Source organism: Salmo trutta, chromosome 21, assembly GCF_901001165.1.
Source record: "Salmo trutta chromosome 21, fSalTru1.1, whole genome shotgun sequence".
NCBI lineage: Eukaryota > Metazoa > Chordata > Actinopteri > Salmoniformes > Salmonidae > Salmo > Salmo trutta.
Window position 1 is genome coordinate 27,127,750 of NC_042977.1, and position 16,224 is coordinate 27,143,973.

The following is a 16,224-nucleotide window of genomic DNA, read 5'->3' on the forward strand; positions in this document are numbered from 1 at the left end:
TCATCTGTATGTATATGTTGAAAATATTTGCCCATAGACTAGTGATCATACTGTTATGATGATCACCCTGTATGATCAGATTCATTATCACAAGAGTATAATGTATGTCTTGCGTACAATGGAATATCTGATGACTTACCTTGTGACGACCCTTTGCTGCCATTAACCTACAAGTCAAAATGGTATGGTTATTGTGCTGTTATTGTGCAAGGATTTCACAAACTACATGGTTAAAATATGAAATTATACCCACAACCAGATCCACCACCAAAACCACCAAATAATCAACAATAAAACAGCTTTACATCCTATACACACACATAACAGGTATAGTTGTTTTGTTTCAGTCAAGACGGCCATTCAAAAACGTCTGAAAATCAAAAGAGACATGTTATAGGAGAGAGATTTGTAATTCATTTGGATTTTAAAACATCCCTGTCAGCCTTGCACACAAAAGTTAAACATAGAATGAGGACAAGGATGGCAAGAGGTAGTAAGGAACTTGGTTTAATGTTCATATTTTGGTTGGTCACCTTGAATCACAGGAGTTAGCCTTAACACTTTAGCGCTGTAAAGCTAAAAAAACAACAACAGATAAAACCACATGCAACATGCCGGGGGTAGAGACCTTCCACCACGCCAAACCAGGGCTCAGAGTTAAAGGAACACTCAAGGGGAATTTTTACACCGTCAGCATAATGCAGGCAGAAATGGAAAAAAAAAATTAATTCTGAAATTCTGAAATTGATGTAGTGAAGTCAATATGACTAGTCAGTGTGGTTGAGATAGATAAATATATGTAAAGTGACTGTATGATGTCACATGACCTTCTGACCTGCGGAGAAACAGGAGCCAGCTTTATGCTGTCGTGAGGACCACCACAAACCCAGGAAACATGGAGGGAGACAGCACGGCTGCAGACAGGAGGGGAGGGAAGGGAGGGGCTGCCTGTTAGGGGTAAGAGCCCACGGACTTACATGCGCCGCCACACCCAAAGAGCCTTATTAAAGGGGCTCAAACACAAACTTACTGGTGTTTTGCAGAACGGTCTGGGACGGACCGGAAAAACTGTCTTTAAGATTCAGAGGAAAATTATGACATCAGCATTGATATTGACATCATTGACGACATCTGGATATCCAGTGAAAGAGAGTTCTTCATGTGTTGACATTAGATCATTACTGGAGACAAACTACCAATTTGTTGTTTTGTTTTGTGTGTCTTGTTGCTTCTATATGAACATTGCTACTAAATCAAAGGACCAATCCTTTCCACTTAATTATAGTAGAGAAACATCAATGTGTACTTATACAGCAATGATATCAATGTGTACTTATACAGCAATGACATCAATGTGTACTTTTGCAGCAATGACATCAATGTGTACTTATACAGGCATACTGTACTTACTCCGTTGAGTCCTGTTACTGGTCCTGGGGGTCCGGGAGGGCCAGGAGGACCAGGAAGTCCCTACAAACACAATTAAACAGATCAATCAATCACAGTCAATGACACCTCACTTTTCTATCACTTGTACTGTAATCGCATAAAATCATGTTTCAAGATAGCGATTCTTACTGGTTGACCAATGGCATCTCCCTGGTCTCCCTTCTTCCCTGCCATTCCAGGTCTCCCCTGCGGAGGTAAGAAGGCCAACACTTACACAGGGAAAATTACAGTGACTCATCTTTTACTCAACCAAATGAAAACAGCAGAGGGTTGACAAAAAGCACTGACCGGTCGACCAGGGAACCCGTATTCTCCCTTTTGTCCAGTTGGTCCAATTGGTCCCTGAAAAAGAACATGGTTTTCTATAATTTCACCCACTAGTAGACAGTAGATGTTTACAGTTGTTACAGATACCAATATATATAGCAAATACAAGTGTACATTTTTATAGAGCATTATTTTATGCTTTTACAAGGCATCATTGACTTACCATGACACCATAAGCTCCAGGGAAGCCACGTTCACCCTGTGAAAAGCACACCGACATGGTCAGAGCACTGAATCATCAGAAAACCACTACCATACAGTGACCTTTAACCCTAGAGGTAGAGAGAGGAGTCACCTTGATTCCTTTTGGCCCCCGAGGGCCCCTGACACTTGACAACACAGTTCCATCGGCAGCGATAGTGACACCAGCTTCCCCTTTCGCACCCTATGAGGAGGAAAGACATAGTAGACACATAGACATGATCATCAGGTCTTGATTAGGTTGTTAAAGTCCTATCTGATGTAAGATCCATGAAGTAGTACTTATCTGGCATGGAGCTTCTGATCCTTACCTTCATTCCTGGTGGACCTTGAAAACCAGGAAGCCCACTGTCACCCTTTGGTCCTCTTGGGCCCTGGGCAAAGACCACAATAATAATTATGGACAGAGAAGATAAGCATATTAGAGCATATTTACTTATAGTAGGTGAGTCAAAATATATGTTATATTCAGAACTACAGACTCTTATCATTATGATAAGGAACCTACCCAATTCCTTCCCATGGCAGCAAAGACAAAATTAAATCAGCATGGTATTTACAGTAGTACATAAATATACAATCCCTCCTGAATGTTATACATGGGGTTGGGTCGTTCCACCAATTCGGCGCCTTTTGAGAAGTGTATAATTGTAAATTTTTTGGTTGTTGATTTCACCTAATTTGAACATTCTGTCATAAAGAGCACATGTCTAACTTCATAAAAAAACATGTTTTCCCATCCTAAGAGGTTAATTTAAAAAAAGACTATAGTAAGAGCCTATTAAGTGCCAATTAAAGTAACAGGGTTGACCGTTGACGATTTCTTCTTAAATCAGCCATAAATCCCGTTGTGAAAGGGGGAATGGAAGCTTGTTGTGTGCAACAGGGAGGGGCAATTAAATGCAAGCTTCACCCCAAAAAATGTAATTGTTAAATAATTTCTGGCCTGTCTATCTATGGGTGACAGGGTTGACCTGTTATGCTCGACCCACTCAGTTTTCCACCACAAAACACCAGAAAATGGCCAAAAATAGTAGAACCAGCTCACCCGCTTTTACTCTATGATTTGAATATTAGATGTTTAATGTTTCTTTTGAAAAAAATAAATAATTGTTTCACCATATTAGGAGTTCAGTTAACGTAACAGCTTTGACCTTGAGGGACAGACGTACTGTAAATGGATCACTAATCCCATCAAATAAATAATCATCATCAGAAAAACAAAATAACTAGGGTTTTTCAATGAGGGTGAAACTTGGAGACATTTTGGGATTAAGTGGGTTATAATCTTCCTAGAAGTGATACAGGGTTGATGGAGGGACATGTCAAAATGCTGAATATTGGCACTTTAGCAAGACTTTACTCATATAAAAAACCTGATTTATTGAATTCTCCATGTGGTCTATATTAAATGGCACAGACTTTTAAAATGCAATATTAGTGCACAATTTCTACTTAAAATATCAAAGAATGGGCACTCTTTTCGTGGAACAACCCAGTAATCACATATTAAGTATGGAGTTGCTCTTACAGGGAATCCTGCTCTGCCAGGCTCGCCTTCAGGGCCCTGTGACATGCAACAAAACACACACAGGCAGGTAGCAGGACTGGGATAGCGTAGCTGTCAATCACATGCAATAATAAAGTAGCATGCAGTGTCTTTGCAGAATATACTAGCATGATAGCATCCATCTCACAAAATACAGCACAAACATTTCCAAGGCTGTAATGTAAGAACAGGCTTTTAAACCTGATAACATCATAGTTAAGTGTAAGTGTATGCATTATGTAAGTAGGCGAAGCATATGCATTGTATAAGTAACCTGTATTATGGATCAAGTATGCATTATGGTTGCGTTAATGGTTGGTTGGGTGTTTAGGTTGACCGTTAGCTGAGCCGATGAGTATCTCTAGTAAATAGGCATTGCAATTGAAAACAGGCCATTCTGGCTTCACACGTGACAGATGTGAATGAATAATTAGCATCATTGCTCATGCATAAAATAGCAATAAATGCGAACTGCCTTGAGGCATATTGATATGTGCCATGCTCCAGCATCCAGACTATTTAATGTAAAGCATAATGGATATTACCATTTAAATATAATGGGCTAGTTTTAGAAATACATCAAATTAACATTGTGCTACTCACCATTGGGCCAGGGGGCCCACGTATCTCAGTGATGTTAAACATGCCCTCTGTATTGTTCAGGAGGAGCTGAGGATACACATATGACATATTGATTACAGTAGCATATCTACTGTAGCTATACTAGCTATAAACTTTACATACTGTACAAACTATAAATATATGAAAACCATGTGGATGGTGACAGACAACTCAAGTAACGTTGTGTTATGAATGCTCATGAAGTTAATAACCCTTAATAAACCACAACAGCTCTATTCCTGTTCAATGTGTGTGTGTTATTTGTGAAACAGCACTCAGACAGGGGATGAGAGGTGTGCGGGGTGGACGTACATCCTGCAGATTGATGATTGGTCCTGGAGGCCCGGGAGGACCAGGAGGACCAGGTACATTGTGTCCATCAGGACCACACTCCCCCTGGAAGACACCGCACACAGGAGAGTTAGGACAAAGAACCCCCATGAACTCAAGAAGCCATTTGAATGACACAACCAAAGATGGTCTATAATGTTGTAACAGGCTTTTATACACCCACAAGTATTATATGATGAACAGAAGAAAAGCCCACATCAGGGTTAGTTTGGAGTCGTTCTGCTGTCTAACACTAACATACCTTTGGTCCTGGATCACCTTTGTCTCCTTTCAATCCCTGCATAGACAAGCACACACAAAACAGTTAAAAATAGTAGCCAGGTAGTAGTTGAGGTTTAGCTAGCTACAAACTTTAAATTCATGGTTACTGCAGATGATGCAATACTTTCTGGTTCAATACTGACCCTGGCGCCTGGTAACCCAGCTAGCCCTTGGAGTCCCTCAGGTCCAGAAGCACCAGGCTCACCCTGAAAAGAGACAGAACAAAGGTGAAGACACGTCCACCAATGTCCACTAATAATATTGTAGAAGGTGGTGTAAGAGAGATGCAACCAACCTTCACTGACAACCCAGGAGCCCCATCTTTCCCATCTTCACCCTGTGGAAAACAGACAGGATATACAACTGATCAGATTTCCATGTGAACCTAGTTTTTTCCACAGCCTAGTTATTTTCCTCATTTGTAATCCTACCTTTGGTCCTGGAGGGCCAGGGAGACCAGGAGGTCCCTACAGAAGAGAGTAGATAACAACAGTTATTCCCATGGATCTCAAGGTGAAATACAATGTAAAAGGACTTCAAAACTACAGGAGACACACACATATACCACTTTCAATCACCTGAGGGCCTTTGAATTCTGTGCCAAGGACCATGTCATTCTTCCCAGACCCCTCCACGTCCTGCAAGCACCAACACACAATATTATTGCATTCAGAATCAATAGAGACAAAACAAGATAACAGTATGATGGGAAACTGACTCAACAGTAAAATCAACAAAACAGCACCTCGACAAAGAATCCTCCTCCTGGGGGTCCGGGGGGGCCAGGCAGCCCCCGAAGTCCAGGGTCGCCCTTCTTCCCCTCTGGTCCCCTCGGTCCTGTAGCTCCTGTCAGCCCTGGGTCACCTGATTCACCCTGCGAGGAAGAATAGACCCATTTAACTGACTATGAAGAACAAAGTATAGTTTTGACTTAAAATGACAACGCCTAAAGTAGATGCTTCTGGAAGTCAACAGCATGATTAGGAGCATAGCTCTCATTGTTTGATTTATGCATTTTATAATTGATAACTGATATGTCAGATGGTTAAAATACCTTTGGTCCGTTTGGTCCAGCTAGTCCTTGTTCACCCTATGTGAGGAAAATAGATAGGTTAGAGTAAGCATTTGCAATGGACATGGCAATATGGGATCTAGCCAGCTAATTTCCCTTGTAAAATACAAACAATAGCCTCCTGAGTTACTGTCATCTTACCTTCAGACCTTTAAGCCCTGTCAGCCCAGCATCCCCATCCAGACCAATAGGACCCTGAAATCAACAGCAGAGAGATGTGATGTCACAACCGTCGCTCTCTGAATCTCCTACACAAAGGTCACACAAGTGACTAGTCAACCATGACCAAGAGTGTCTTGCTTTTCTTAGTGTCATAGTAGCTACCATATACCATTGAAAAGATAACTTCCAAGTAATTTAAAAGGTTTCTCATAATTATTCATGATGAGATTTACATTTTTTGTATTACTTTAATCCAACAGAATTAGTTACTTTTCATTATAAAATATGATATTCTACTTTCTAAATAGGTTTAACAAAAATGTTAATAAATCTTAGCCAGCCGGTGCCACCATTTTCCCTTTTGCCATTCCTGAAGGAACAACATGGCTCATCGACTGTAAAAAATAAAGTGCAAGCTCCATCAATGCAGTTAGTGAAAGCACGCAGGCAACAGACTTATATAAAAAGGAAGGTTCTCTCCAAAGTAGCTGGACCATGTTTGATGTATGAAATACATACTGTAGCTCAAGCTCAATGTCCATCAAGGCAGTTAAAGTCAAACCTGGGTTGTTTCCCATTTAATGAGAGGATGGGGGATGAGCATAGAGCCCTGATGGTTTCATAGATGGGTAAACAACTATAAGCAGAAGCCAATAAGCACGCGCGCACACACACACACACACACACACACACACACACACACACACACACACGCACACACACACACACACACACACACTAAGTTAAATGGGCCAGGCTGTTAGAAAACATGGTTGGAGAGAACAGTCTGCCTTTTCAAGCCTACTGGTTCAGTGACGGAACCAGGGCAATACCTCGCCAGAACCAAGCCCAGAGTCGAACAACCCTGAGCCAAACTCAGAGCCAAACGCAGAGCCCGAACCAGAACCACTAAACCAATCCTCAATCACCTGAAACAATAAAGGCCAGGGACAGCCAGGTCAATAACAACAGAGGGTAGATAGGAAACCACTGTCAGCTACAATGCATGCATATACATATAGACTATAAAATAGCATTTACAATACAAAACAAAAGTGGGAACATCAATAACAGTTGGTAACCGGTGGAAACAAAGGGAAAAATCCATAATGGATCTTAATAAGGATAACGTGGGACAGAGAGATCTCACCGGTGGTCCAGGTTTCCCAACAAGGCCGTCTCTGCCAGGTGGCCCTGAAGGACCTGGTTGTCCAGGGAACAAGCCCTCGGAGGCTTCGAAGAAACGGGTGGGACCAGGCGGGCCAGGTTGACCTGGAGGGCCGGGAGGACCAGGGGAACCCTAGGAGAGAGAGGACACCTCACTGTAAAATCACCACATCACTATAGTGGAGTGGTCTCAACTCTATGAGATCAGATGAAACACCACTTCCTGCTGGATATGGGATGCCATAGCACACATTTAACACAGAGAGGTGAATACGCTTAGTCTCTTACTACCAGCCTGATATCGCAAGCTTACATAAATATGTGATTCCATGTCGTGAAACATATTTATGAGAGCTTGCGAGATCAGGCTGGTAATACGAGGCTAAAATACTCATCCTAGAGACGTTTTATTAGAGAAAAAAACATAACAGATAGACTGACAGCAGAATGACAGATTACAAGAATGTTCTTACTCTGATAAATTCTGTATCGTCAAGGTCCCCAAAGCCAGAGCCGAGTGCATCCTCTCCATACTGCAATTCAAAGGAAAACAGGCAATTAAACACAAATCCCCATTTGATCCCCAGTTCAATCCGATGTTTCCAGGATGTTACACTGACACCCACCGGTACACTGTGAGATTTGAGAGGTCCGGGAGGTCCGGGAGGGCCTGGAGGCCCCGGCAAGCCTACTCCTGTGTCCCCCTGTACAGAAGAGAACACATGGTAAGACTAACTGCCTATCTCATACACATTGAATGTATATATATATTTTTTACTTGTAATTATTGTACCTTATCTCCTTTGACTCCAACCTCTCCAGCCAAACCTGGGAATCCATGAGGTCCTCTTTGTCCCTGTGGAGATTAACATAGGTCATATTTAAAGACGTACAGTATATTTCTATAATAACATAACAAAACCGTACACATTTGACACAAGACCAGATGTACTCACTGGGTCTCCATCTTCACCCTTGCTTCCCTGAAAAATGAGAACACTCCTTAGATGTATCTGTTCAATCTTGTCAAGTGAAGTGAAGATAATAGAAAACATAATCAAACATGTACTAGTATCACAGAGTAATGGGAGATTATAATGAGGTAAAGCTCACCGGCTGTCCGTTCTTCCCTGGCACCCCAGGGGCCCCTGAAGGCCCCTGAGGGCCCCTTGGTCCTGGCTGGCCGTGTCCAGCCCTATCCTCAGAGGGAGTGGAAGGGCCAGGGGGGCCACGGGGGCCAGCAGGACCCACAGGCCCAGGCTCTCCTCGCTCTCCTTTCTGTCCGTGGCTAAGAGACCTGCCCTGAGGATCAGCAGGAGAACATTGTGTAAAATCTATTAAATACTGAATAACTTAATACTGAATAACTTAAGCTGAATAACTTCAGCATTTAAAGCACATCAGGTTTTGAGGCACGTTACGTGCTATTACTTACATCCCCTGATTTCTCCCCTGGCTCCTCTGTCTGACGGGTTTCTGAGAGAGGAAAAAGCGACACCAATAAGATTCACCAATGAGGCTTCAATAATGCTAACCATTGAGGGATATTTGATGTATTCAAACAACCACAACAACCGCTCTAACCACTAGACTACCTGGGGTGGCAGGTAGCCTAGTGGTTAGAGCGTTGGACTAGTAACCGAAAGGTTACAAGATCGAATCCTGAGCTGACAAGGTAAAAAATCTGTCGTTCTGCCCCTGAACAAGGCAGTTAACCCACTATGCCGTCATTGAAAATAAGAATTTGTTCTTAACTGACTTGCCTAGTTAAATAAAGGTAAAATAAAATAATGAACTAGATTAGCCAATGAGAGACAGATAAGATTGATCAATGCAAAGGGAAAATCTAAAAATAATTGACATAGTCACCAGGTGAGTTAAATCAAGCTTGCCTATCAAGTTATTTGAAAGTGCCCTGTAATGACATGATTGGTTAAGATAAGAGTATGGTGAACATGCCTTCCCCACGTTTGAGCAGCATCTCCTGATGTGTGTGTGCCTTGTTTGTGGGGGTCAGGTGAACAGTGTACTCATCTAGCTCTGACTCTGTGGGCGGGGCTCTCACTGGCACGCTTAGCATGTCCTCTGGCTGGAGGGAAAGAAAATTAGGGAAGGAGATAGATAATACAAAAAAGTGAATGTAGAAAGAGTGAGGGAAGCAGGAATGAACAGTAAGTAAACTGGTAAAGCAATGTCTAATTTATTTGAAAAATTGAGGAGTAACACAGGAAATATCTAGCTAATTAAAACATCTGGACAAGATTCAAATAAGAACAGACAGCTTATGTAATATATTTATTTGTAGAAATTGGGGTCAGGGCAGATTGTGCGTTTATTTAGGGGCAGAGTGAGATGACAAGTACAGTGTGTTACAAGGCTAGTGATAGGAGGATGAAATGAATGTAGCATACACACAGCCAGAATCTGGAGCAATCCAGCAAAGGAAGAGAAACGGACAACAACAAAGGGGTGTTCACTAGATACATGAGTGCAGCACTGTGTCGGTGTTTTGTCTTCATTTGACAAGGATGTGGGGGTTAGCCACGCTTTCCTGATAAACAACCACTGCTACCCATAGCCATAACAGACACATGAAAAGCCAGTGAAGAGACTTATCTCTGAGTAGAGATAGATAGAGAGATAGGTACTGAATCTCCCTCCTGGAACATATCCCCCAGTGTTCACTTTTACATACTTGTGTTTTGTAACAGGACAAATTTCAACTGATGAAACAGAAAAGATGTTCTGCTACATGTAAGAGACGCCCAATGAAGTCTGTCAGGGAGTGTTGCTCAGACAACAATGTGCCTTGTGCCCAAGCCAATCTTAGCTGTGCGGACGTTCCTTGTCCCACCAACGCTCACCCAGCGTCCGCTGACATTCTGTTTCACCGAACACATTCCTCTCTTACACCCCATGCTCACACCTCCCACTTTTACTCACCCGTGCTGTTTCCTTTTTTCGTTCCATGTTCTTCATCAACTTGTCCTTTGTTTCATGGTCATCCAACGTGTCATCCCCACTCCCATCCCCAGAAGCCTGGAGTACAGGAGACATTACCACACATCTCTATTCAAAGAAGCAGGTATATCTCACTGGTCACCCCCAAAGCCAATTCCTCTTTTGGCCGCCTTTCCTTCCAGTTCTCTGCTGCCAATGACTGGAACGAACTGCAAAAATCACTGAAGCTGGAGACCCATATCTCCCTCACTAGCTTTAAGCACCAGCTCTCAGAGCAGCGCACAGATCACTGCACCTGTACATAGCCCATCTGTAAACAGCCTATCCAACTACCTCATCCCCATACTGTATTTATTTATTTATCTTGCTCCTTTATCTCTACTTGCACATTCATCTTCTGCACATCTACCATTCCAGTGTCTAATTGCTATATTGTAATTACTTCGCCACCATGGCCTATTTATTGCCTTACCTCAATTATCTTACCTCATTTGCACTCGTTGTATATAGATTTTTATTTTTTTCTACAGTATTATTGACTGTATGTTTGTTTATTCCATGTGTAACTCTGTGTTGTTGTATGTGTCGAACTGCTTTGCTTTATCTTGGCCAGGTCGCAGTTGCAAATGAGAACTTGTTCTCAACTAGCCTACCTGGTTAAATAAAGGTGAAATAAAAATTAAATAAAAAAGAAGAGATTGAAGTAGCATTTCTCTCACTAACCACTAGAGGGAACTAACTCTTCATTCCATAATTTAGGCACAGAAGGACAGAGTAGTGGCAGCTTTGTACATTCAAATGTTGTTACATAGTGAGTGATATGAGTGAGAGCCAGTGAAGCAATCAACCAGTAAACAGTATTTTATATTTTAAACACCAGAGGGAGCCAACAGTATGCTCTATGCAGAGTCAAGTCATGTATAAATTAGTCTTGAGAGCCAGACACTTAACACGTATTAAAGAATCTGTGCTGGCAAGGCCTTTAGAATATCAGGAGCTCAAGGCTATGGATGAATACATATCTATGGAACAGGCAGTGGTGTAGACACTCACATAGGGATCATCCTCTTCACACTGCTCCTCTGCAGCCCTGGGGTCCGGCTTGATCACCAGCTGCTGGATAGAGCCCTGTACAGAGGGAGAGAAAGAGAGCTATGTGATAATGCTGATGTATAATAGGGAGTTATTGTGCTGATATAGCTAATTGAATTGGCTAAATTGAGAGAGAGACGAGAGACAGAGACAGAGACCGAGACAGAGAGAGAAGAAAAAAGAGTCACACAGCAGGAACGTTTATTCTGAAGGCTTTCCTATACAGGTAGAAAATGCTGACTTTTAGAGGAAAGAGGCCCTTTCTACAGGCAACACATGGTTACACACATTTGAATCTGTGAGCAGTATTTGATAGGGACGGGCCTGGCACACACTCATTAACTGTCATTGTCACAAGCATTCCTTCCACCTTCCACGTTATTAACCTAAAGTGTGTAATGTGCAACACGATGACGTCATTGGAGGAAATTATAGAGAATGCCACTGATCATGAAAGAGTGTGGCAACAAAAAAATTGGCTAAGGCCCCTGGACTAGAAGCCAACAGGATGAGTAAATTAACATCACGTACAGTAGCAGATTTAGTAGCAGATTATGATCAGTAAAATACAGAGTACAGAACACAGCAAACTACTGACTGAAACACATTTACTGTGAAATCATAAAATCATATTATAGGAGATAGAGAGAAACAGAGGCAGAACACAAGTCCAAAGATACAAAGACAGACAGAGGGAGCGAGTGAAACTAATGAAGGCTGCATCAGAACAAAACCCAGAGCTTTGTCCAGGCTGGTTTTGAAGGGTGAGAGCCATCTCTTGGCACGGCATTTGGCCCAGCAGTATTGTATCCCCCAGCATGACAGTCCACTGTGTTCTGTTGGCTGTGGGATCTCTTCCCCCCTTATTCTCCCCCTTTCACTCACCCCTCTACCCATCTTCCTCCTCCCCTCTCCACCTCCCTCCCTCCCCCTTCTACCTCCTCTCACCCCCCTCTTCCCTCCCTCCCTCCCTCCCTCCCTCCCTCCCTCCCTCCCTCCCTCCCTCCCTCTCTGCTTCCACTCCTCTCCTCTTCCCTCTCTCTCCCCCTTATTTCCCCCTCTCCTCCCTCCCTCTCTGGCCCCTCTGCTCTGACTGACTGACACTGTCCCTCTTGGCCCTCTCAGGCCCCTGGCCTGCACCAAAGTGCCTCACAACAACAAAAGGAAAAGCTGCCCACTTTGCTGCCATCGCCATGGAAACCACTTTCCCAAACACACACCACTACCACCACCGTCATCACCACTCTTAAAGCACAGCAGCATGCTAATAAAGAACATTGCAGGACGGTTCATTTGGAAGTCCCATTCACATTCACTCCATCATCATCAGCGTTTGTTGGACCATATTGAAGTGGCCAGGCTTTAAGGGAAGTTTTGCTCTTATTGGGCTTGAAGTATGATATTAATATTTTCATTGACTATATTGAAACAGCTGTACAGTTGTCTCCATAGATAATCTATATGAAATATCTCAATGGTCTCACTCTCTGTAACGTCACTGGAAGACCGTCAATGTGGGGTAGAAGGGGAAGACACTGTTTAATAAATGGATCACTAGTCACTTTAATAATGTTTACATATCTTACATTACTCATCTCATATGTATATACTGGATTTTATACCATCTATTGCATCTTGCCTATGCCGCTCGGTCATCGCTCATCCATATATTTATATGTATATATTCTTATTCCATCCCTTTACTTAGATTTGTGTGTATTAGGGAGCAGTTGTGGAATAGTTAAATTTCTGTTAGATATTACTGCACAGTCGGAACTACAAGCACAAGCATTCCCTACACTCGCAATAACACCTGCTAAGCATGTGTATGTGACCAATAAAATTTGATTTGAGTGAACCTCAGAGTCTCTCCTCTCAGAGAAGACTGGAACAGAGATCACAAGATACATAAACGCGAAGCCTTGAGCTGAGCTGACCATGCAGAGGTGGTTCTGTTTATGAAACAAGGCTTACTGATATCTCTCCCTTCCTCTCTGAGAGACCGCCAAGACCGCCCGTTAGCCTTGAATCAGGTCTGTGTCCTATCGATGGCTGTCAAATACCAGAATGTTTGGAGCTGAGTTATACAACCTTATATGAGCTGATTCTGAAAAACTGATCAACTGACAAAAATCCATGACTGAGCACATTCATACAGTAATCACTATACATGATATAGCTAAACATTCTTGTTAGAATAGGATATTGTATGCTAGACAAGTGGTGCACAGCCAGCTGGAAGAAGTCCCAGCTGTGGAGCTTTTAGTACAGTTGTTAAGAATAATTCTACACAGATGATCTTTGAGTCTTTTATCATGTTATTGGAGTAATGTTCATGCTAACAAAGACTGGGCAAACAGTAGGACTCACACTACATAGCGCAGAGAATGTGATCACACACACGGTCAAATGAAACAGAAGACCAATAAGTGGTAGACATTACTTACCACAAACTTCTCCAGGCCAGTTCCTCCAGCATTGCCCACGAAGATGCCCGAGCTGGGTTCAAAGCTGAGCTGGCGGCTGCTCCTGTGGAAGGTCTCTGCTTGGAAGTCATCACAGTCCATATAGAGGCGTACCTCCTGGTCCTGCACCGACAGAGTGAAGCGCGTCCACTTATTCCTCATATCAGGCAACTTAAAGGACGCCACCTGTTGGCTGCGTGAGGACTCCTCGCCCCCCTCGGTGTAGTACAGCTGAATCCTCTGGGTCTCGTCCTCCACGGGCGTCAGTGCCAACCCCAGCTGCACCACCTTCTGCTGGGCATCAGTGATGGCGAACAGCACCCCTCCCTGTTTGCTGCTGGGCTTGATGGTGACGATGATGGCAAAGTCCCTGAAGAAAGGATCAGGCATGAAGGTCTTGGTGAGACGTCCGATGTTGGCGTCAGGCCCGAAGCCGTAGGCCGGGAAGCCCTCATAGCCGGTGATGAAGGAGACAGAGGGAGGGAGTGGTACTCCGATCAACTCGGTCAGGTCTAGGTGTCCTGTAGAGCCACGCTCTGTAAGGAGGAGGAAACAGATTCATGGAGATCTAAACAAAATGAACAGCATCACACGTATGAGCCTAAAGCTGTATAGAAAACGCTGGATATTTATTTTTTTATTTTATTTCACCTTTATTAAACCAGGTAGGCTAGTTGAGAACAAGTTCTCATTTGCAACTGCGACCTGGCCAAGATAAAGCAAAGCAGTTCGACACACACAACAACACAGAGTTACACATGGAATAAACAAACATACAATCAATACCGCACGTGCAAATGAGGTAGGATAAGAGAGGTAAGGCAATAAATAGACCATTGTGGCAAAGTAATTACAATATAGCAATTAAACACTGGAATGGTAGGACGTGCAGAAGATGAATGTGCAAGTTGAGATACTGGGGTGCAAAGGAGCAAGATAAATAAATACAGTATGGTGATCAGGTAAATTGGATGGGCTATTTACAGATGAGGTATGTACAGGTGCAGTGATCTGTGAGCTGCTCTGACAGCTGGTGCTTAAAGTTAGTGAGGGAGGTAAGAGTCTCCAGCTTCAGAGATTTTTGCAGTTCGTTCCAGTCATTGGCAGCAGAGAACTGGACAGAGAGGCGGCCAAAGGAAGAATTGGCTTTGGGGGTGACCAGTGAGACATACCTGCTGGTGCGTGTGCTACGGGTGGGTGCTGCTATGGTGACCAGTGAGCTGAGATAAGGCGGGGCTTCACCTAGCAGAGACTTGTAGATGACCTGGAGCCAGTGGGTTTGGTGACGAGTATGACGTGAGGGCCAGTCAACGATATCAAACAGGTTGCAGTGGTGGGTAGTATATGGGGCTTTGGTGACAAAACAGATGACACTGTGGTAGACTGCATCCAATTTGTTGAGTAGAGTGTTGGAGGCTATTTTATAAATGACATCGCCGAAGTCAAGGATCGGTAGAATGGTCAGTTTTACGAGGGTATGTATGGCAGCATGAGTGAAGAATGCTTTGTTGCAAAATAGGAAGCCGATTCTAGATTTAATTTTGGATTGGAGATGCTTAATGTGAGTCTGGAAGGAGAGTTTACAGTCTAACCAGACACCTAGGTATTTGTAGTTGTCCACATATTCTAAGTCAGAACCGTCCAGAGTAGTGATGCTGGACGGGCGGGCAGGTGCGGGCAGTGATCGGTTGAAGAGCATGCATTTAGTTTTACTTGCATTGAAGAGCAGTTGGAGGCCACAGAAGGAGAGTTGTATGGCATTGAAGCTCATCTGGAGGTTAGTTAACACGGTGTCCAACAAAGGGCCAGAGGTATACAGAATGGTGTCGTCAGCGTAGAGGTGGATCAAAGAATCACCAGCAACGAGAGCGACATCATTGATGTATACAGAGAAGAGAGTCGGTCTGAGAATTGAATCCTGTTGCACCCCAATAGAGACTGCCAGAGGTCCGGACAACAGGCCCTCCAATTTAACACACTGAACTCTATCGGAGAAGTAGTTGGTGAACCAAGCGAGGCAATCATTTGAGAAACCAAGGCTGCTGAGTCTGCCAATAAGAATGTTGTGATTGACAGAGTCGAAAGCCTTAGTTAGGTCGATGAATACAGCTGCACAGAAATGTCTCTTATCGATGGCGGTTATGATATCGTTTAGGACCTTGGGCGTGGCTGAGTTGCACCCATGACCAGCTCTGAAACCAGATTGCATAGCGGAGAAGGTACGGTGAGATTCGAAATGGTCGGTAATCTGTTTATTAACTTGGCTTTCAAAGACCTTAGAAAGGCAGGGTAGAATAGATATAGGTCTGTAGCAGTTTGGGTCTAGTGTGTCTCCCCCTTTAAAGAGGGGGATGACCGCGGCAGCTTTCCAATCTATGGGAATCTCAGACAGGCTAGTAATAGGGGTTGCAACAATTTTGGCAGATCATTTTAGAAAGAGAGGGTCCAGATGGTCTAGCCCGGCTGATTTGTAGGGGTCCAGATTTTTCAGAACATCAGCTATCTGGATTTGGGTGAAGGAGAAGTGGGGGAGGATTGGGCGAGCT

At 43.4% G+C, this 16,224-nt stretch overlaps 1 protein-coding gene across 6 annotated transcripts in view; it reads right to left on the reverse strand.

Moving 5' to 3' along the window:
* Positions 1–16,224, reverse strand: part of LOC115157086 (collagen alpha-1(XV) chain) — a 54,591-nt gene that overhangs the window by 11,633 nt on the left and 26,734 nt on the right. For 3 of the 6 annotated variants that reach the window (XM_029705002.1, XM_029704998.1, XM_029704997.1), the window contains 31 exons: positions 13,661–14,214; positions 11,175–11,249; positions 10,104–10,199; positions 9,120–9,249; positions 8,596–8,636; positions 8,274–8,462; positions 8,117–8,143; positions 7,954–8,016; positions 7,787–7,864; positions 7,634–7,693; positions 7,144–7,293; positions 6,827–6,922; positions 5,973–6,026; positions 5,814–5,849; positions 5,505–5,633; positions 5,338–5,397; positions 5,191–5,226; positions 5,055–5,096; positions 4,903–4,965; positions 4,740–4,775; positions 4,460–4,543; positions 4,130–4,195; positions 3,509–3,544; positions 2,289–2,351; positions 2,072–2,161; positions 1,940–1,975; positions 1,738–1,791; positions 1,579–1,635; positions 1,411–1,470; positions 1,031–1,072; positions 140–167 (listed from right to left, as the gene is read on the reverse strand). In XM_029705002.1, the coding sequence (XP_029560862.1) occupies positions 140–167; positions 1,031–1,072; positions 1,411–1,470; positions 1,579–1,635; positions 1,738–1,791; positions 1,940–1,975; positions 2,072–2,161; positions 2,289–2,351; positions 3,509–3,544; positions 4,130–4,195; positions 4,460–4,543; positions 4,740–4,775; positions 4,903–4,965; positions 5,055–5,096; positions 5,191–5,226; positions 5,338–5,397; positions 5,505–5,633; positions 5,814–5,849; positions 5,973–6,026; positions 6,827–6,922; positions 7,144–7,293; positions 7,634–7,693; positions 7,787–7,864; positions 7,954–8,016; positions 8,117–8,143; positions 8,274–8,462; positions 8,596–8,636; positions 9,120–9,249; positions 10,104–10,199; positions 11,175–11,249; positions 13,661–14,214 (2,631 nt within the window). The remainder of the gene's footprint in view (positions 1–139; positions 168–1,030; positions 1,073–1,410; positions 1,471–1,578; positions 1,636–1,737; positions 1,792–1,939; positions 1,976–2,071; positions 2,162–2,288; positions 2,352–3,508; positions 3,545–4,129; positions 4,196–4,459; positions 4,544–4,739; positions 4,776–4,902; positions 4,966–5,054; positions 5,097–5,190; positions 5,227–5,337; positions 5,398–5,504; positions 5,634–5,813; positions 5,850–5,972; positions 6,027–6,826; positions 6,923–7,143; positions 7,294–7,633; positions 7,694–7,786; positions 7,865–7,953; positions 8,017–8,116; positions 8,144–8,273; positions 8,463–8,595; positions 8,637–9,119; positions 9,250–10,103; positions 10,200–11,174; positions 11,250–13,660; positions 14,215–16,224) is intronic. The other 3 variants (XM_029705001.1, XM_029704999.1, XM_029705000.1) reach the window with 3 other exon arrangements.